General features: G+C 37.2%; 1 protein-coding gene across 1 annotated transcript in view; it reads right to left on the bottom strand.

Annotated features, from left to right (window-relative positions):
* Nucleotides 1–909: 909 nt before the first annotated feature.
* The window catches only part of LOC306860577 (peroxisomal membrane protein PEX14-like), a 72,598-nt gene continuing 51,540 nt past the window's right edge, over nucleotides 910–21,967 (bottom strand). Inside the window, exons 6-9 of the mRNA XM_079402339.1 lie at nucleotides 21,306–21,408; nucleotides 15,191–15,288; nucleotides 8,727–8,818; nucleotides 910–4,184 (exon numbers count right to left, since the gene is read on the bottom strand). Of these exons, the coding sequence (XP_079258465.1) occupies nucleotides 3,722–4,184; nucleotides 8,727–8,818; nucleotides 15,191–15,288; nucleotides 21,306–21,408 (756 nt within the window). The 3' untranslated portion in view covers nucleotides 910–3,721. The remainder of the gene's footprint in view (nucleotides 4,185–8,726; nucleotides 8,819–15,190; nucleotides 15,289–21,305; nucleotides 21,409–21,967) is intronic.

The following is a 21,967-nucleotide window of genomic DNA, read 5'->3' as shown; positions in this document are numbered from 1 at the left end:
CAGTGTCTGTAAAAAAAAACAAACAAAAAAAACATTTCTTTCCATCTCTTTGAAAAGACTTCAGCCTTCTTGTGTTCCCTGCTCCAGCTTTCCAGCATCTTAACCTGTTACTGTGAGTCACGTTGGGCCAAAGTGACTGGTAAGCCTCACCTACAGTCCCACTCCAAAGAGTTGGAGATTGGGATGGAGGAGGCTTTCTGGGCAGGAATGCACTGCTTGTCCCATAAGACACTAAATGATGTACAAGTGCATTTATTACAGCAAGCCCTATAAATCTGAGCCTGGCCTGAACTCCGGGGAGAGGTTAATGGATTACAAAGGGATGCGGTATCGAACCTTTGAGAAGTTTATACACCACATCAATATGTGCAAGGCTATTGATCATTTAGACCTTGACAGACAAATTAAATTCATAAACTTGATAATGCACTGGAATATTTGTATTGCTTACTACAGTGGAACGGGGCCTTTTTTACATTTTTTAAACAGTGCTGCTTTAGGATCAAGGTTTATCGACTGAAATTCACTTAATAGAGTCCACTGAAAACGCCAAGAAGAATGCTTATCTAATGTGAAATTTAGAGTAAGATCAAATACATAGTTATGCAGACTTTACCCACATTCTCTTTTAGGCTGGTGACCATCTCATGTAAAAAGTGCAAATTATTTAAAAATAATATTATTATTTAATAATTATTTGTACTCATGTAAATTGAACTACATATTCGAAATAATTAATTTGTTTTTATAATCTTTTTGCCTATTTTGGAACAGCACATTACTTAATAAAAAATAAATGCATGTATTATATATGAATAATTTACATCAATGAATAATTCATTAATACTAACCTCCTTTCTTATATCTAAACAGATTTTTGCTCTTTTTTGTTACAATAAAACCATTTTACCAAAGGTAAATTTATTTCTGATCAATAAAAAAAAATAATCTACAGAAAATAAACAGGGAAATTTGTGTTAAATTTATTACAATTATGTACATTCATCTTTTCATACCAGAATTTCTCTCAGACAAATACCGGCAGGGTGTCAACAACAGCAACATCAACAGAGCCACATACAGCAACAATGTGCAGTTCGTACAAATTGTTACAGACCTTTGACATAAGCTTACTTATAAAACTGATCCAGCGCGCACGCACGCACACACACACGCACACACACACACTCTCAGCTCACATAAATGAGAACGAATGCTTAAATCCCTAAACTGAGTTGCTGAAACTGAGCAGCAGGATGTAGATTCTTAACAAAAATGTCATAAAAACAGTTGGAGATGAGAATGCAATATTAAAAGAGATATAGGCACTGAATATGTGGCTTATATCATGTTTAATTCAGTAGCCCTCACAGCGGCTTTACAATGATTAGCTAAAATTAGCATATTATGTTGTTTAAAGGCCTCTGCCACCACGCTACCAGAAACAACCTGCCAGTTGCAGGAACTCCAGAATGTGGTTTTAAGCAAAACTGATACATGCACACACACTCACACTAAAGCGGTCTCATTCTGAAGCCGATGGCCTTCCTTCCTCTCACTTAAAAAGCTAACTTATCGGTAACTCTGCAGTGACACTTCTGACACCAATAAATGCTATTTACTTTCAAGATTAAACAGGCTTTACTGATTCCTTTAAAAGGATCGTTCACCAAAAAAAAAAAAACATTTTCAATTTTATGTCATTCCAAACAGCATTTTTTATGGGACAAACAATGTTATATTTTGAATAGTTTTTGTGTGCAAGTTATTTAATGACAGTTCATAGTGACCAGTTGAGCTCTAAAAAAAGGCAAAAACACTTTGTCTGAACAGTTCTAGAACTGTTACTTGAGAACCACTTTGGTTGTACTGAGTTTAACTCAAGAACCAGTCAAATCAGTCAAATTTTGTGAATAAAATGTATAGTGTGATTTGTGAACCGGATCAACCGGTTAATCAAAAACCATTCATTAATTGGACTGATCTGGTTCTTTAATGGTGTTTCTGGGGTCATTTTTGGAGTTTTAACAGACATGGTTGCTATGAACTGTGGTTGTATGGAAAGGAGCAGTTTGATTTTTTTTTCGAAATGTATCCTTTTGCATTCCACAAAAATAAAAAAAAGACCGTATAAAGGTTTAAGTAAAGCCGCAGCTTTTGTTTTTTTGGGGGGTTGAACTATTCCTCTAAAGTTCACTTCACATTTGGATTTTTAACTTTTCAAATCAACGCCAAAGTTTTAGAAAAAAAAAATCACTGCATATCAAATGAACACGCGGTTTCTCTTGACATTGCATCATATGAATATACGCTTTTCTTGTGTGGGTTAGTGTTAAACCAACCCTAGTCTAGGAAGTAAGAAGACGTACACACATGGCTAGACATGGCTCTTCCGTTGTGCCTTCGCATTGTGCCGCCACAGACCCACAATTCACCTGGCTGTGCTGTAATCCGGTTACTCAGAAGGTCATTTATTAAAAGTGAAAATGTCACAATGGATCTGACACTCTAGTTCTCACTCCAGGATCTCTGGCTTTGTTTCTCATCAGCTGGTGAGTGAGTAATTTCATTAGTTAAATATTCATACGTTACTCTCCATTTGCATCACGGGAAATTTTTTTTTTCACCTTTTTTTTTAATCCTCTCAGGACTTTCTGAGAGAAAAGCCCCCAAAGAGAAAACTCAACTGTCAGCACCTCCGCTGAAGCATCCATTGTTTTACACAGTTTAATTACAAAACCCCAGCACCGTTTCATGTTAAGATTATTCACTGCAGGAGGCCTATATAATTTGGACTGGAGGGTTTGTCATGTAATATAATACAATATAACAGGCTTTCAGTATTAGATTTCCGATTTTAGCCTCCTTGACATTTCAAGCCGCATGAACTAATACATCTGTTATTTGTCGATCATCTGATTATTAACATACTTCATAAACCAAATCAGCTACCCTGCTGGAGACTGGAGAGATACGACCAAGCAAACACATTTCTCTTTCGCCTCGTTGTCTGCATTCTCATACGTGTTTTTGCTCTCTCGCTCTTTCTTTCTCCCACAGAAATCTCAAATTCGCCATCACACTAAACACAAAATACAAGGCCTCGTTGTTCCACAGACTGCTGAAGCCTGGTGTACTACACGTCTGAAGGAGAGTTGGTTCACTACGACAGATTACAAGGTCTGACCCAACAATGCTGGGACTGTGTGAACTAGTGTTTACTGCTGAACAAAACAAAAGAAATGGCATAGAAACAGATCTCAGATCACAACTTTCTGACTTCTTTGGTGCCTCTGATTTGTCTATAGACCTTACACTGCAATTGATGACGTTTGTATTGACTATTGAAGTGCTATGGTACACTTAAATGGCCTTTTTTTTTTAATACTACAGTCTCTAGTAAAACAGCTTGCTAGCATTTAGGGGAAATGTATGGATTGCAAAAAAAAAAAAAAGTAATAATTCTCTTGTCGTCTTTCTAGAACTTTCTGTTGCTGTGCTTGTTCAGGCATGCAGAAGGTTTGTGCCTTCACTCTGGTTTGCATGTTGAAAAGTCAAAAGGGTAAAGAACTGCAGTGAAAGGAACATAATCCACCTCACCTGCCGCTTTCGTACAGTTTTAAATGATGCTCACGGTAGCCAAGGGTGTGATATCAGAACTTAAATTAACTCTAAGGAAACCGAGAGAAGCCAATGGACGGATGAAGTCCACAATTTCTTTCTAATCGACCTCGCTCTCGTTGCTCGCGCCTTCTGGACGCCGCAGCTTCTCCACCTGCTCGTTTATCTGTCCGTCGCCTCCTCTCCTGTCCTCCGTCTGCACGCTCAGGTGGTCTTCCTCATCCGCATGGGTCACGTCGTCATCCTCGTCTTCGTCCTCATCGTCCTCTTTCTTCTCCTCCTCGCCTTGGACTTCCATACGGACCTGGTCTTTCAGGTCCAGAGGGAGAATGGAGCCCAGGCCCACGTCTCCGTTCAGGCAGTGCGAGCTGGACGGGGTGGTGGTCTGGGAGCTGTTGCCCTCTTTGATGGGGGAGGAGTTGGCCGACTCGTTGCTGACGGGCGAGATGTCGCTACTGCTGTTGGTGTGGTTGACAGAGGGCGGGTTGGACAGCGATCCTGGTTTGAGAGGGATTTGCCAGGATGGGATTTTGGGAACGGAGGGTGAAGCGGGGAACTGTCTCCTGAGAAGAAAGAGGACGTGAATAGAAAATTACAAGCGTTTTCTTCGAACTCTTTGCTGAAATCTCTCACAACAGAGTACACATTGTGCCTCAGGCTTGTGTCTGCCTCAAATATGCACGAACGACTCCAGCTATTGTGCTTTGGAAACACGAGCAGATTTGTCAGTCTGAAAGTACATGAGAGATTATGTCCATATGTACTCCACACCTGGCATCTGATTCAAAACAAAGCAGGTCCTCGCAACAAAGGTAAAATAAATTCAAAAGCGACTTCAGGGCGGTTTTGTTTGAATATATGAGGCAACAAGTTGAGCAGATGGTGAGCTTGGTTTGTATTTACAGCAAAGATCTCACATCTTGAGAAGGACAACCAGACACAACATTCAGACACTGGAAGAAAAAAGTAATTACAGCTTAAAATGTTTAATGAGAACGAAACAGCAGACAAACGAAAGCTTTTATCTGTGTGAATTTCAGATGTATGAGATTACTTAGATCTTAATTTGCATGATACATACATAATCAAGTAAACATTAATGAAAGTGAGGGAAGATCCATCTTGGGGCATTGAGGGAACCTGTTGGATGCATCAGGCCTCATTAACCAGTAATGAGCCGGTTCCAGCTACATGCCCCGGTGAAGAGAACGATAGGACACATACAGATCAAATCATTTCAGACACATTTATCTGCCAAATCGTCCCAAGGCATACTAATATCAGCTGCCCTGAGTGAGAAACAATGCTCTCCACTCATTTACACAGTGATATTACAAAACATGCATGTTGGAACATCTACTAAAGGTCTCTTTCAGGATGTTAAGTACATGCATCTTATTAGTTTTCAAGCACAAATCTATGGAAGTCCGTTTCCGCCAATGAATAAAAAATAAAAAGGTAATTGCGACTTTTTATCTCACAATTCTGACTTTTTTTTCTCGCAATTCTGACTTTTTTTCTCGCAATTGTGAGATATAAACTTGCAATTCTGACTTTTTTTCTCAGAATTATGACTTTTTTCTCGCAATTGTGAGATATAAACTTGCAATTCTGACTTTTTTTCTCAGAATTATGACTTTTTTCTCGCAATTGTGAGATATAAACTTGCAATTCTGACTTTTTCTCTCGCAATTGCGAGTTTATATCTCGCAATTCTGACTTTTTTTCTTGCAATTTGCTATAGATGAACTATATATTATTGTAACACTATTATTAATAGCTCATCGGCAGCTTTATTTCCAGAAATGCCTTTATGTGCTGGTACAGCAGAATCCGACTGTCTTTCAAGAGCATAATACTTCATTCACCAGAACTTTTCTGAGTAACTTACGAGTAGATGTTGTTACTGATTATGCCAAACCAGAACATCACTAGGCCTACTCTGTATACGTCATGCTTTATTTCATCTAGCCATAATAATCCTATAATACTATAATAGTAGCCTAACTCGTTTTATACTGCAAAGTTTAGCATCAACCCAAATACACACGGTTCAGCTATAAATCAGAATAAAAAAAAACCCCCCAACAATAACAGTGTTTTTGAGCAGGGTTGGAACTAAACTCTGCAGGGCTGTGGTCCTCAAGCAACTGAATTTTGCACCCCTGAATTAGATGGCATTTATCTGGAATATAGGCTATAGGCTTCCTGTGTTTGGACATTTTCATAAACGTTTTCCTGCATATGCTTCTAAAATTTTACACTACCTAGTTTACAGCCAGAACTGCAACCAGAACGAGACCAACTTACATTATTATTGTCTATAGCAATGATAATTTAATCACAGATGTATATTATATAGGCCTATATATGAAGAGTTCAGATGCAAAAGCCTCTAAATGCCATCTGAAATTTTCTTCTAAAATGAGCATTTTTCTCAGGTACAGGTTCTTTTCATTGTCATTAAAGTGAAATAACTGAGCATAAAATGCAAATTTTAGAAGAAAATTTCAGATGGCATTTAGAGGCTTTTGCATCTGAACTCTTCATATATAATTGACTAAATAATAATAATAAAAAAAACTTAAAATAATAACTAATACTAAATAATGAATCCTTAATTTATTTATAATTTTCATCGGGGATGTCTTGCTTGGTCGATATCTTACAACATTAAATACAGGAGATAATTCTATAGCAAGAACATAGAGATGAAAGCGCGCATGCGAGAGTGAAGGAAATCAACCTAAGTACATTCATATATATCCACTCTCGTGTTACAATAATATGCTCTTTACTTGACAGCTGTTATTAAAATAACGCGATAGAAGCTGCCTCAAACTCAGAACTATAAAGAAATGAAGCATGTTGTGTCTGAAAGCCCGGCGGTAATATAGCCTACTGTCCAACCGCGAGCGCAAAACACAGAAATAAAGAATGAGTCATTTTTATGTTTGTTCAAAAATCATATTCGGACGCAACATTCATCTAGATCAATATATAGTTCATCTATAGCAAATCGAACAAAGCACTGCAAACTCACAGAATTGCGAGTTTATATCTCGCAATTGCGAGAAAAAAAGTCAGAATTGTGAGATAAGAAGTCGCAATTACCTTGTTTTATTTTTTATTCATAGGTTGTTTGCGAACACGTGATTCTGATGACGCGCGAAATGCAGCTGGAGGGCAGGAAGTAATTTTTTTCCCATAGGAATCAGTAGCAGAAACTCAAGATGCCCGTGTTTTGCGTTGTTTATGAATGCTCAAATCGGTCAAACCGAGAAAACACAAGGAGCTTTTATCGTGTATGAAAATGTGTTGTTCATAAGGAACGAAAAGTCAAGAAATTGACAGAAAAATGCAGGAAAAATTGGCTTGTAAACCTGCGTCGGCGGTCGGGAAGAGCCGATCGGATTATGCCCGTGTGTGCAAATTGTTAATATAAGTTATAATATATTAATAAAGACATATAGATACAAGGTGACCCAGTCCGAATTCACTCAGTGCTAAACGCCACACATAGACACGATGTAAATAAGATGATATTTGCTCGTTTTCTAGGCTATAATTAAATCAGAATTTAAATAAAAGTTGTTTTACGTGCTGCTAACAGGCCCCATGGCCAACAGTCGCTCCTGTTTATAACATAAGGATCACCTAACTGTGTTTTTCTGTTTATAACTTTCTATTGTTACAGCACCTAAACCAGTACAGTACGGACTTCTACGGAGATCTCATCCGTTCTCTTTTTTTTCAGTCACTCCTGACACTTTGCAGCATACAGGGTTTGTGTACGTTGGTCCTAGCAGCACGTAAAGCAAAACTTCAAATTCTGAATTGTTTACAGCCTAGACAGCGAGTAAATAGTGCCTCTATATAAATCACTCAAAAGCTGTCACTCACTTCAATTTATTGCAATCTCACAATGTTCCGTTATAATCAATGAAGCTCTCTGAACTGCAAATAATATCTTATTTACATCGTGTCTATGTGTGGCGTTTAGCAATGAGTGACTTCTGACTGTCTCACGCTGAATGCTTGAGGTGGCAGCCTTATCTATTTATATCTGTATTGATATCTTAATATTATATCTTATATTAACAATTTGCACACATGAGCATTATCCGATCAGCTCCTCCCAACTGCAGAGGCAGATTTACGTTACAAGCCACATTTTCCTGTGTTTTTCAATCAATTTCTTGACTTTTCCCCCCTTACGAACAACACATTTTCGTACACGATAAAATCTCCTTGTGTTTTCTCCATTTGACCGACTTGAGCATCAATAAACAACGCAAAACACAGGGATCTTGAGTTTCTGCTACTGATTCCTATGGCGAAAAAATTACTTCCTGCCCTCCAGCTGCATTTGCGCCACAGCAATGACATCATGTGCCTACCCGATCTCATGAATGTGTGTATAAATAGTACGCCAAATAAAAACGAAAACTCGTTGTATTGAAACGCAAAAATGGACTTTGGCGTGTATATGCTACGCGATGGGTAGGGTTAGGGTTGTGGGGTAGATGCGTATCATATGTGCGCGAAAACTGCGTATCATATGCACGCCAACAATATATATATATATATACGCCATATACGTATATATATATATATATATATATATATACACACACGTCATATATACGCCAAAGTCCATTTTTTTCATATCAATACCACAAGTTTTCATTTTTATTTTGGCATGCTATTTATACGCATTTTCATGAGACCGGGCTGCATGTGCAAACAACCTATTGGCAGAAACGGGCTTCCATACAAATCTGAACACACTGTAAAATAAAGAAATTCATAATGGCAGGAAATGGCTTTTGGATGTCAGACTTTATTATACACAAACAAAAACGAGGCTGTGCGGGAGGAAAATATTGTTTGTTCAGTATGTCATATGTATCAGAAAATAGGTTCAAGGTCACATGTAATTTTTGCTTTTTTTTGCAATTTGTTGAAAACCAATTTGAATGTTTAGCAAGCTGACAGATTGACACCCAAATACACAAGATTCTAAATGAACATCCTTCATAGCCACATTTTCTCCATCAAATCAAATCTATTGTTAGAGATTTATTAAAAACGTGAAAAGTTACCTGCTGAGAAGAAGACCCTTAAGAGATACAATCTCAGCCTTGAGTTCACTGATGCTCTGAGACTCCAACATGCGGTTGGTGGTGGATGAGGCCTGAAGAGACAAAATTACAAATGATCATCATCATCATTTTCGTTTTGAACACAAATTTAAAACACTTATTATTTGCTACTATAGGCTTTCCACACCTCAAACCATTAACCAGGGATCATTCTGACACCTCTGCAAACGTAATCATGGTTATCTTTTAAAATGCTGCTAAACTGACCTCTTACCTGGGCTTTAAAAAAGTTATTTATTCTCTACTGTTGTTAAAAGTGAAAATCGGCCGCAGAATGTGAAAGCTCTATCATATCAGGCCTCATTTACCAGAACCTGTTATATTAGTATGCAGCATATGCAAAAAACTTCACAAATGTCAGCGATCTGTTAAAGTGTGACTTTTCTAATTTGATTTGTCAGAGTCACTCAATGAACACAATAATTTGATGCATTCAAACTGCCAATACGAGACAATGAAAGTCTTGATATCAAACCACAACTACACTGACGAGTCCCAGCTACTGTATTTTCACCACATAGAAGGCCAGGATCTTTCAAAAAAAAAAAAAGGCTTAGGGAATTAATCATACCATTTTTACATATTTTTCCATATTGCAGACTGCTGATTTGAGCAGGACAGAGGTGTTTGATAAGAGGTCTCTGGCACAACAATGGCAGTATTCATCAAGTCAGGGAGGTTTTTATTAAAAGAAGCCTTATCGCCAACTGCTTGCCATGGGATGAATTGCTGAAGGGAGTGATGGCCAATTGAAGTGGCCAGCAAACATTTGAATAGCAAATGACTTCAAGGGAAAAAAAAGCCCCAAAAAAATCCATCCATCATTTTTCCCCCCAAATAGACAGGTTGTTGGTAATGTCAATTTTTAAAAAGATACCCTTTTCACGTGAAAAAAAGGTTTGAAGCCACTCTACATTTCAATTTCAGTTCTCCAAACGTTCTGACAGATTAACCCGGGCTCTCAAGCCTCTCTTTTACGGCTACACGGAGCCAATGACTCTTTGAACCGTCCACAAACAAACAGCTCACATCTACCCCATAATTCCATTCCAGTTCTTCTTCCCGCTGAGGGCAGGAAGAGGAAGTGAAAAAAGGGCTGGGGGGAAAAGGAAAATAAAAGTGTAATTAAGAACATCGGAGTCACCGGGGGCGGCTAGTTAGAAAGCAGAGACCCCCTATCGAGAGGAGAGGGATAACTCGGACTCTTTCACATGTAATTAAATCTATAGTAAATTAATTGAATCACATCTGAAAAGAATCAGACTCATTTACAGCGAGGGCTGGGGAGGCACAGCGGTTTTGTCTCCTTTCTGCTCCTAAAGCCCTCAGATAAGTGCGCCGTTTTCGAAGAGGCCACATCTGATCCGAGTGAAGACACTCTTATTACAGGCCTCACCTCATTATGGACATCTTAATCTCACACTCCCCACGGCACCCGGTATAATAAGGCTGGAATGTACCTCTTGCTCATTTTACCTTTGTAACGGAAAAAAAAAAATTAATTGCTTCGGAGGCTTAGCTTACACTTCTCGGACATAAAATCTAAATAATATTTTAACAGAGGCTACAAAGCACCTCTCAGCTGGCGGTGTTTAAAGTTATGCTGTTGCAATTCTTCATTTCGAGAGCCAAATGTGCGCACATACATTTAGTGATGACCGTTTAATTGCTGCTAAAGGCCTTTCTCTGCATGTCTTTGACTGTGTGAGCAGCCATCCAGTCAGAGGGGTCAGTGCAGTGTGATCGGGGTCCGTCACCCTCTTAAGTGTGAACAAAGCTTTGCTACAGTCTGGGTAATTATTTAAGGAGGTGGAGTGTACCGTACAAGAGAGGTATATGCACGTACTTACACAGAAACAGCAGTCAGACATGGAATACATTAAAGCAAATGTCTGTAGAACATTAACAACGGATAATATCTTAACAAGGCAAGTTAAGAAACATCTGAATGCAAATTAATTCACTGCTTCCCTCTCAGATGCTCTTTTCATCGCTTAATGCATGTATATTTATGGTGGAATTAGTTTGAAAATAAATCCCAAGGGAGTCTTTTCTAGTGAAAACACTAGTACAATTTATTTGAGCCTGTTTATTCACTTTCCCAGTGGCAGGACGCTCTGCGGTGGAAGGGGGGAAAAAATCGAAGCGCTCCTAATCTTCCATATGCAGCCACTAATAAAGACAGCTATCGTTATATTCAAACAGCACAGCAATTAAACTCAACCAGTCAAGATGATAACGCTTTATATATGTGGAGAATGAGATGCAACATTCTGCCTGCTATTCAGTATTAAATATTATCAAGGAGAACAAGGTGCTTTGGCTTAAAAAATAAGAACTCTTACATTTTAATGAACTGATACAATACAGTTCAGTGATGGCAAATGAGTGGTACAAAATCTGTCTAAAAAAAAAAAGTACATACACATACAAACACACAGACACACACACACACAGTATGTATAAATAAATAAATAAATATATACACTCAAAATACACCAAATCAAAATTCAAAACAGAAACTGTCTGACAAAGCTGAGGGCAAATTTTGGAAAAAAACAAAACAAAAAAAGGGTCAAAAACATTCACTGACAATCTCAAAATAATAACGTCATATTTAAGTCCATTCCACAGAGAATTAGCTCAGAAAATCAAATAACAGTAATAAACAGTTCATAAAGATATATTATGTGTAAACAAACTTTTATTTTGGATTCGATGAATCACGATTAATTAAAGGGATAGTTCACCCAAAAATGAAAATTCTGTCATCATGTACTCACGCTCAAGTAGTTCCACACCTGTATGAATTTCTTTGTTCTGCTGAACACAAAGGAAGATATTTTGAAGAAAGTTTGTAACCAGGCTGTTTTGGGGCACCATTGACTTCATAGGAAAAAAAACTAATATGGAAGTCAATGATGCCCCAGAACTGCTCTGCTTCCCACATTCTTCAGAATATCTTCCTTATTGTTCAGCAGAACAAAGACATTCATACAGGTGTGGAACTACTTGAGAGTACATGACGACAAAAATTTCATTTTTGGGTGAACTATCCCTTTAATATGGCAGTACTAAAACAAAAGTATAATAATTTACAGCACCTGATAAAGCACTCGAGTATTTTGATCGGTTATCGGTAAAAAGACAATGCAAAAAAATTGCACTTCTTTAGAAGTTCCAACTGACTTCCTTTATCAGTCGAAGACTTTATCAATCGCCATTTGAATAACAGCTTCAGGTGAGCATGAGGAAATTTAATCAGGTGAGCACTGAGGAAATACAAAGTATGCAGCCAATCTACTGAGATGAAAAAGACAATATTAAACTATGAGCACAAACATATCCACAGTTTGAGTGACTGCTACAGAGAAACAGGCCCACTGTGCTCATAACAGAATATACTTTATTTGTGTGGCTTTGAAAAAAAATAATAATAAATATATATATATATATATATATATATATATATATATATATATATATATATATATATATATGTTTACTTAGCAGCTGAGGAAACAGGAGTCACCATGTGTTTCGGGTTAAATACACATATCCGCTTTAGAGAATTTAATTGCCAAGCTTGGCGCATTCTGCACAGAGTGAAGAACCCCAAAAAGGCAATTCAGAAAACCACACAATGAAAATGATACGCAGCCAAAAGGCTTAACACGTGTCCTTAATTTCATGCTCTGGACCTGAAAATAATTTCCCGAATTTCCCATATGGCTCTAGACAACAGGGCCCCGCATCTCTCAAAACAAAATTTAAGATCAGCGCAAAGTAGACTTTATGATTTGTTTAATGGGTGTTTTGATGTGACGTATAGTTTATACACTGCTGCTTTCCAGCAGAGCACTCATGACAAATTAAGCTTTTTAATTCAATCTGGAATTTGACAGAGAATTTCAGCCATTTTTACTTGACTTAGGGCAGCTGTTGTGGATGATGACCTAAACTGTATTGAACAATAGATAGATGTGGTGGCATTTTTGTGGAACTAGCGGAGGCGAGTCTCTTTAACAGCAGAGGTGAAGCGGAGATTATTTGGCAAGCCAGTTTATGGATGACGAACTTCAAGAGGGCGACGGAAGGCTGCTGAAGGGGGGTTGTTGTGGTGAGTCTGCAATTCTTGCAATCTTCAGAAGGGTGAGAGATTCATATTTTCACTTCAATTTGTTGCCAGGCCAGATGTGTTTGCATATGTTTTCCTGCGGAATCCAGATGCTTCAGTAAAACACCCATGTGCTTAACAAGCAGTGGACATAAAACATGCCCTCAGTTGAGATTCCAAAGCTCTTTTTGGAGCTGTTACGAGATGATATATCACAGTATTGTAAGACAAAGTACGTAGAGTTTCACATTATGAGGTATGGCAATGTGTTTTCAGCAGGCGATTTCCCTCAGATGACTATTCTTTATAGATAATAAGCACATGTCTTCAGAAAGGATTTGAAGGCCATATTGTCATGAACATTCTTCTGAAAGATAATGACATCATAATGCATTAAATTAGCATGTGATAAAGACAGCAACATCAGCACTGCCACAGAAGAATAACAAAGACCTGACTACTTTCTGTATTTTTCTGAGCATTCTTTATTCTTTTGCTGTTGGCTATCACTGTGGGTTGTGTGGCATAATTGTAAAAATAAATAAATATATAAATTAGCTTTTGTTAATGTTTCTCAAAAGTGAAAAAAAAAAAAAAAAATATATATCATTTTTTTTATTATATATTTAGTGCTGTCAAACGATTAATCGCATCCAAAATAAAAGTTTTTGTTTACATAATATATGAGTGTGTACTGTGTATATTTATTATGTATATAAAACAATGTTAATATATTAAATACATTTATAATAAAAAACATAATATAATATATAAACGTGCATATATGTAAATATTTTCAAAATAAATACTGTATGTGTGTGCATTTATATATATATATAAACAGTACAAATACATATATTATGTAAACAAAAACTTATTTTCGATGTGATTAATTGCGATTATTATTTGACAGCATATTATATATATATATATATATATATATATATATATATATATATATATATATATATATATATATATATATATATATATATATATATATATATATATATATATATATAGTCTTCTAGTTTCAGTATGAGTGGGGGTTAAATGGGGTTCAGTCCAGATGAAATTAGCAGAAAGCTAATGACAGATACAAGAGAGATCAGGAGGGGGCGTCAGCGTGGGTTCACTTCCTGTCCCTGGATGGCTTGCTTGAGTGTTCTGGAGATGGCTGAACATGTTATTTATGGAGCTCCCATGACATGCCTTGTCCTGCTGATGCACATTTTTCTCTTCTGAGCGGCATATGAGTTCTGTCACCACTAATATTCACATCAGGGTGAGGGCATCAGTCTCAGTGTCACTGAAAAATGCCCCGTGTTGTTTAAACCTAAAGTGGTCTTGTTTTACAGAGGCTGAACCCCTGAAACAGAGCACTGCAAAGAGACTTATGAAAATGCACACAGAGGGCTTTATTTAAACTCAACAGATCAACAAAACAAGTGAAGACTATCATTCATAATACCTCTGACAGGAATGACATAACCAGGGAGTAATACAACCAGTTTAGACAACCAAATTCCTTTTTACGTTTTAGCTGTGATATCTGTATCTAATCTATTTCAGAGGCTGAAAGGCAAATTATGCATTTCTGACCTGTTGGTTACGCAGTTTAAAAATAGTGCTTACGTAATGTACATGGAATTATTTTCTCTGATGATGTCTATGCAACACAAAACACTGACAGAAAAATAAATATATATATTTTTTAAATCTATCACTCACATGCACTATAAACGATCACATTCTTTCCTTAAATACAGGTCTGTAATGAATGTCAAAAACTAGAGGAATGTTCAGATTGTATGATTTGTTTGCTTGTTTTTTTTCCAGTCACTTCTGTTGAATCAAACCCCATATGGAAACTTAATGCAACTACAGCACTACTGGACAAATTTTAAAGGGTCAGCTCACCCAAAACAAACAATGTCATTTAGTCACCCTCATTTCATTCCAAATCCATTTTTTTACACCAATGTACAAGAAGACTAAAACTGTTATTTACAGGTTACTTTCCGCCACATCTCTCAAATCTCATTTGCATTTACGTTTAATTCAAAAATGAACAAACCAGGTTTAACATCAATGATGCCAAATGACACAAGTTGTCAAATTTGATGCAATATGCCTTGCTGCATGTTATTTGAATTTAAGTTTAAGAGCTGTTGCAAAGGGGAAGATTATCAGTGAACTTAAATTTTGCCTTGTTATGGACATAAAACTATTGTTTGACTTCATTAGATCCCTCTGTTTACCATTGTGGCACATGTTGTGCGATTACCTGTGAGTTAGCCAGCTCTTGTGTCAGCTCCTGTATTTTCTTCTGTTGCTGGACCAGCAGCTCCTGCACTGAAGCCAGGGTCATCTGCAATTGGGTGACTGCATCCAAAAACACACAAATGAACATAAGACTTCACCCAAAACAATTACCAGAACTTCACCAGCAAGGAAGTTTTACAGCTTCACAGTTTTAGTCATGATCCTGCGCTAACTGACGTATCTGTTTGTTTGAAAGCATTACCGACAATCAACACGCAGTGGTTTTCTCTTTGATTTAGCCTTCAGCTCAATCAGTAATATAAGACACCTCTATTTGTACAAGATTAATCACCAACGTCTGCTCTTATATCAAATCAGGGTCTCTTAACCTCCATTAGCATGGGTTTGAAACGCTGGCTCTATCAAACTCTCCAAACAATCAACAAGATGGAAAAAAAGCCGCTCATTTGGGAGGCAGGAGGGCTAGACACTACTGTCCTCACTAATCTTACTAAATACAGCTCATTTTCCTCCCTCTCTGAAGATTGAATTATTGTCAGATTGTGCTGGTCCCGAGGATTAGAGAAAGCCCAAGAAAAACAGCCCTAGCAGGGCCAGAGTTGGTGTTATTAATGGGGGTATCATTTCAAATAACCCAGAGCACAAGTTGCTCTCCCCCTGTTTCCAGTCACACATGCATTCCCAAACAATGCATTAAGTTTCCAAACTGATTATGTTACAGAAAACCAATAAACGCCTCTATAAATCATGCTCTGTAAAGTGTTAAATCAACTCTAATTGGATTAACATCAGCAGATATTATTAGCTGCCGACTGTTGGCTCTCCGGCACACAGTTCCAGGGCTCTCCTTTCATAGAAACAGCCTTTCCACTTTCTGCTTAAGAGCCGTTACATGTTTCTTTCTCTCGCAGCCTTTGTCTGTCTCATTAGGTGACTACTTACAGAATAACAGACACTGAACACTTTTTCCTAGCTGAATAATAATGATGATTCAAACTGGTCCTTTCAGATGACTGTATTAATATTAACGAGAGATCTGACATCTGATGTGTTAACTTTCTCCAAAACATATTTGAAGAAACAGTTAACTGAAATAATTACATTTTGCCATCATTCACCCTCATGCTGTTCCAAACTAGTATGATTTTTCTATTTCTGTGGAACACAAAAGGAAATATTTCGCAGAATGCACAATCAAACCTGGTTGTGTGGTTCATCCTTTACAAGTTTGAATGTGTGCTTTAATTTTTCAGAAAATATCCTACATTTCAGTCCCTAGACAAATCAATCATAATGCTATAAAATATGGAATTCAGAACAAGTATATGACAGAATTGTTATTTTTGAGTGATCTACCCCTTTTAAAGAAAAAAGTGAAAATACTACTAATTATAAATCGGAGTTTGATCATGGATGCATTGAACATCACATTTAAAGTTTTCAAATATTCTGTAGAAGCACATGGTTAGAGATTACATTAAGCCACGGTGCTCAAATGGGCGACGCAGGCTTGAAATCAGCTCACAACATCATTCTATAATTTTCTGCCCATCATTTCCTGTTATCTTTGAACTATAACTATGAATAAAACAGCCAAAAGGTCTAAAATAAAGCAAAAATGTGTTCTAAGCAGGAATGCCACCACAGCTTGTCAACAGCAATTCCTACAATATTACACTGAGAACGAGCAGCAACTGCACCAGACCTCTCAACCCACAAACACTCGCTTCATACTCAAAACACAAGAAATAATGCATCATTTAACGTGTCTCGGGTTTCCACAAACGTTCTCTTTGAAGAATTTGAGATCCTGCAAGTGGCTTCGCAGCTGCTGTGAGGAGGCAGACAGTGTGTACAGCGTAAATTATTCAGTAAATACCTCAATATAATGTACACTGCATATGTCCGGGCCTGTCTGAGCCTTTATTGGCCAGCTGGTCACCAATATGCTCTCCGCAGACAAAGAGACCAAGCAGCTAGCGCAATTCCATTACAGCCGGCACGAGTGTGGGCGCGCGCGTGCGACGAAATGCTTCCAAGACCTGTTCATTAATTGCGTGTGGAAAGTTGTTGGGAAATCATAATGGGAGTCAAGGCCTACACTCAAAAGGCTGCAGGAGTAATGGAGCCACATTCAAAGGAATACATCATTCCAACGCACTTGGCACTAGAGAAATACACAAACTTTAACAAAGGAGTGCGGGCAATTGGCAAGAGCGGCAGTCACTTGCTATTACTCACGTTGTGAGAAGAGGGGGAAACTCACTCCGTAATTGCAACCCTCTCCCAAACTGTTAACTGAAACAGTCATTAACTACAATAGAAACTTGGCTACTGCAGCCACAGCAAATTAGATCAGCGGCGTGACTGACTGAGTGACTGGGGGTAGGTACGGCTCTTCCAGGAGAAAACGAGAGAGTGGCGGAGGGAAGGAGGGAGAGAGGGGGAAAAAGAGATTGTCAGGAACAAGTGTTTCACAAAGGAAATATGAAAAGCAGCTTCAGCCCGGAACAATATAAATACTCTTATCATCTGAATCTGACGCTAAACAAAACAGGAATCCTGCTAAAAACCAAACAAAATGAGGGCCAGACAGACAGCGTAACACAAAGGAGGGTTTTTTTTTTGCATATGTGAACCAAAATGGCAATGAAGAGGCTCATTTGATAATCAGATAAAGAAACCCACATCAAGCTTGCACGCAATGGCTCACAATCGACTGGCTCAGTCACTCTCCCCAAACAAAAAACTGGGCAACGGGCAATGTAATGCAGAGACGCAGCTGACTAAAATCACTCGCCTTTATCCTATATGCCCCAAATTTGCTTATTTTGATCTCCTGGATAATGAAAACAATACTACATGCACAACAGAAGACTGTTGAGATCAGAAATCCAGGCATAGATCCAGATCATTTCCATGGTTTTATGAGGCAAATATTAATATGACTAAATGGCAAGCATACTCTGACAGTTTATTTCATTAAATTACAAGAAATCTTTTGTCTATTATATATAACGAGTGCCTGCTTTGCATGTACTGATTCACCTTTATAGACTGTGTTCTACATCAACAATTTTCAAAATTCAAATGTTTACATGGTATGCGCATTTTTGTAGCAGAAAAATGTTAGGCAGCTGGGGGAGGTACTCTCTAACAGTACTCAACACTTACTCATTACACTCAATTTAGACTGAAAATTTACAAGTGAAAATAAAATGTAATAATATGTAATACGATTTCTTTTAATGTGCTACTAAACAATGGTAGGGGTGAGCGATACAGCCTCAAAATTGTATCACGATATTTCAAGAATATTTGCGATATTGCGATAAAACAATGTTTTATTTGGTGATTGCAGCTGGCAGGCAGCAGCATTTATTAGTGCAAACACAATGAAGGACATTTTCCATCCCTTTACAATGAGCTACTGTCATTGATGACAGACTACCTAATTCGAAGTGTAACTCTATTGTCTTAAGGTGGCAGAAGCAGCATTATAGTGCAATAGTAGTGACCAGTGTTGGGCAAGTTACTTTAAAAAAGTTACTAGTTATAGTTACTAGTTACTAATTGAGTTAGTAATTGAGTTACATCATTATAAAAGTAACCAATTACCAGGGAAAGTAACTATTGCATTACTTTAAAAAAAAAAAAAAAGTTCTATGTCGAATAACTTGGATGCCTCCAATATTAAATGTTAAATGACTGAAATGGACACTACATGGAATAAATTAATATTTTTAAACATTGTACACCAATACAAAAGAACAATTTAAAAATACTTAACACTGAACTTTTTTTTAGCATTCTAGCAGACATTATACCAACAAAGCACAATTTAACTTCAAATTAATAAGTTAGTAAAATTTATATTTTGTGGCCATTTTTGAGACCCCCTTCATGCAAATAAACGCAGCCTTGCTAAGCAGAAGGGAATTCTTTTAAAACATTAGAAAATATTACAGATCCCAATTTGAACACTATGTGTGAACGTTATAATAAATGTATTAATAGAGCGGTTGTAATTATTATCATTATTATTGTCTTTTTCATTTTATTTAACAGAACAACAGTAAAATTACAATACTAACAATTATGAATGTTGATGGAGCGTTTATTTTGACGGAAACCTGCAGGAAGTCCTTTTTGTTGGTTGACAGCAGCAGATTTATCATTTATTCTCTTTAATAATTTGGGTAGATGCACGTATCACATTGTCACATGCCTTGTAATAAATCATAAAAGTGTTACTGAGCAACTGACGAGTAACAGTTTCAGCGCAGATTTCCCTCGCGGTTTGGACTTTGAACCCTTGCTAACGAGACTCCAGCTCCTGCAGTGCTGTCTGAACACATGCAATTCATGCGTATATTAGAAAACTTAACGTTCTGCAGTGTATTTAATTGTTTAAGCCCATTTCACGATTTTAATCATCATACAGTAACCAGCAACAACCACCCCTTCCTCTTCTCATCGGAGACATGAAATGCAGTAGTAAACAGTCTCTCGCTAGTAAAACAGTCTTTCACGGACAGTTTTAAATGCTTCCACACAGTCGTCATATTTGCTGCATTAGTGCGCACCTCTATTTGATCACGTCACGTCATTGTTCGGTACAATTTATTAGATATTTTTGCTTATTTTCGGCCGAATAATTTCGGCTGCCAAACAATCAGTGCATCACTAGTAAATACATCATTGCGTCGCTATATCATTGATATCGCGATATGACAATTTTTTTATGTAAAAATTTATACCGGTATTATCATGGACGGTATGATATGGCACACCCCTAAACAATGGTGCAGGAAACACTTCTTTATAGAAATAGAAATAAAATAAAACTTGTTTTTTAGAATGTATGCCACTTAGAAAAAAAAAAAAAAAAAAGCCTGGTGGAAATTCAGTCATCAAAATGACCTTTACACTAGTCTAAATGCTCAATCTTCAAAAACATTAATAAATTAATAACAGTTAAATGTTATCTTTACAAATCTCAAAATGAGTATCCATTTTTAATACTGTACATTATTTCAAAATAATTATTTTTACCGTATTTATACAAAATAATAATTTTGATATTGTTATCGAGAATTATCAGCTTATGTGTACCAGACAAAAATTTGAATACTGGTGCATCCCTATTTTTATGGGTTAAATATATGTAAGGAAGACAATACCATCTATTAAGTATGCAAATAGACATAGGAAAAAAAAGACCAATTGCATTTCAGCATGAAAAACTTGTCTAACTTGTCTGTTACATTTTGAATAGTGAATATTCCATAGTCACTTCTTTTTTAAGTATCAAAACAATAGATATTACAATTCGATTTTAAAAGATAATAAAGCACAGCTAAATCTGAAATTATCTACTAAAACCCCTTAGAGTTTCATGTGAAGTAATTCAGTTCAAATTAACTGTGAAAGTTTAGAATAAAACCTTAACCAGAGGAATATTAGAGTGCTGCTTTGTAAAAAACTGTAAGAAAATAAACTGCATGAGTTGTCCTGCACTGTCTTGCTTTAAAATAAAATAAATAAATAAAACTCTGCAAGAGTGAATTGTCATTTACACAAAAGGAGCCACCCAGCTGCAAGTCGACTGCGGCACTAACGAGACAAAGTTTCTTCGGGAAGTGTCCCGCTTTCATGGTTGCTGGGATGTTTAATTACACCGGCTGCGTAGTGGGTAAAGAGAGGGGGAGGAGAGAGGAGGAGAGGCATCCCTCTCTGACAGACTAGCTGAGATTCCTCACCTGTCCAAGGCGGGAGACGCACCTGTCACCACACACTTAATCACCAGCGCGCTCCGGGCCCAACCGGGGAGCCACACCACCACGTCGAAAATTAAAATGAACTTTCTTGCCACGCAGTTAAGGCAGCAAAAAAAAAAAAAAACGCTGTCATTCCTCTTCCCCTCATTAATATTCTGAGGTTAAGAGCTTTTCAGCGAAACGTAATTAATTGAAGCTGAGCTGACAGTAAACAAGCAATTTCAAATTAAAGCAAAATGACAGGACCGTCATTTGTAAAATGTGAGCAGATTTTGGGGACAGATAAATGAAGGAAAATGTTAAGGAGGAAAAAGTGATGAAGATATTAATCTTCACCTGTCTGTGTCAGCGTGCCACTCATATCCGCAATGTTGCTCTCGATCCGCTGCAGATGCTTCTTGTCCTCTTTGCTGCCCATAATGAGGGGAAGGATGTATTTCTGCAATTAAAAACACGGCACGCTATTAGAATTCCACTCAGGAACTGGGAAAACAGGCCAGTGGATCAGGACGCGCTCTGTCGCTACACGTCAACAAATAGACAAAGGGCTAATCTATTAGTGTTAGCGTAGTCAAACCAAAACTCAACTAAAATCCTCACTGAAGGCTTCTTGTAGTCCAAAAATGTCATGATTTTTTATTATTTTTTTGAAAGCTTTACAACATTTGTTTAAAAACAATGGCAAAGCTGAATTCCTTCAGTCTTCAGTGTCACATGATCCTTCAGAAATGATTGTAAAATGCGGTTTTGGTGCTCAAAAAACATTTTGCATTATTATCAATGTTGAAAACAGCTGCTTAATATTTTTGTGAAAAACGCAAACTGTTTCTCGATTTTTTGCTGAATAGAAAATGAAAAAAGAACAGCATTTAATTAAAACTCTTGTAACATCATAAAGACCTTTACTTTAATTTTTGATCAATTTCCATGCTTAAAGAATACATTTCTTTAAAAAAATAACAGTACTGTAAATCTTACGTTTTATCAGGGTCAATATT

This window comes from Barbus barbus (genome assembly GCF_936440315.1).
Source record: "Barbus barbus genome assembly, chromosome: 41".
Classification (NCBI taxonomy): domain Eukaryota; kingdom Metazoa; phylum Chordata; class Actinopteri; order Cypriniformes; family Cyprinidae; genus Barbus; species Barbus barbus.
Note: the sequence above shows the minus strand (reverse complement) of the source record. Positions and strands in the feature narration are given on the sequence as shown.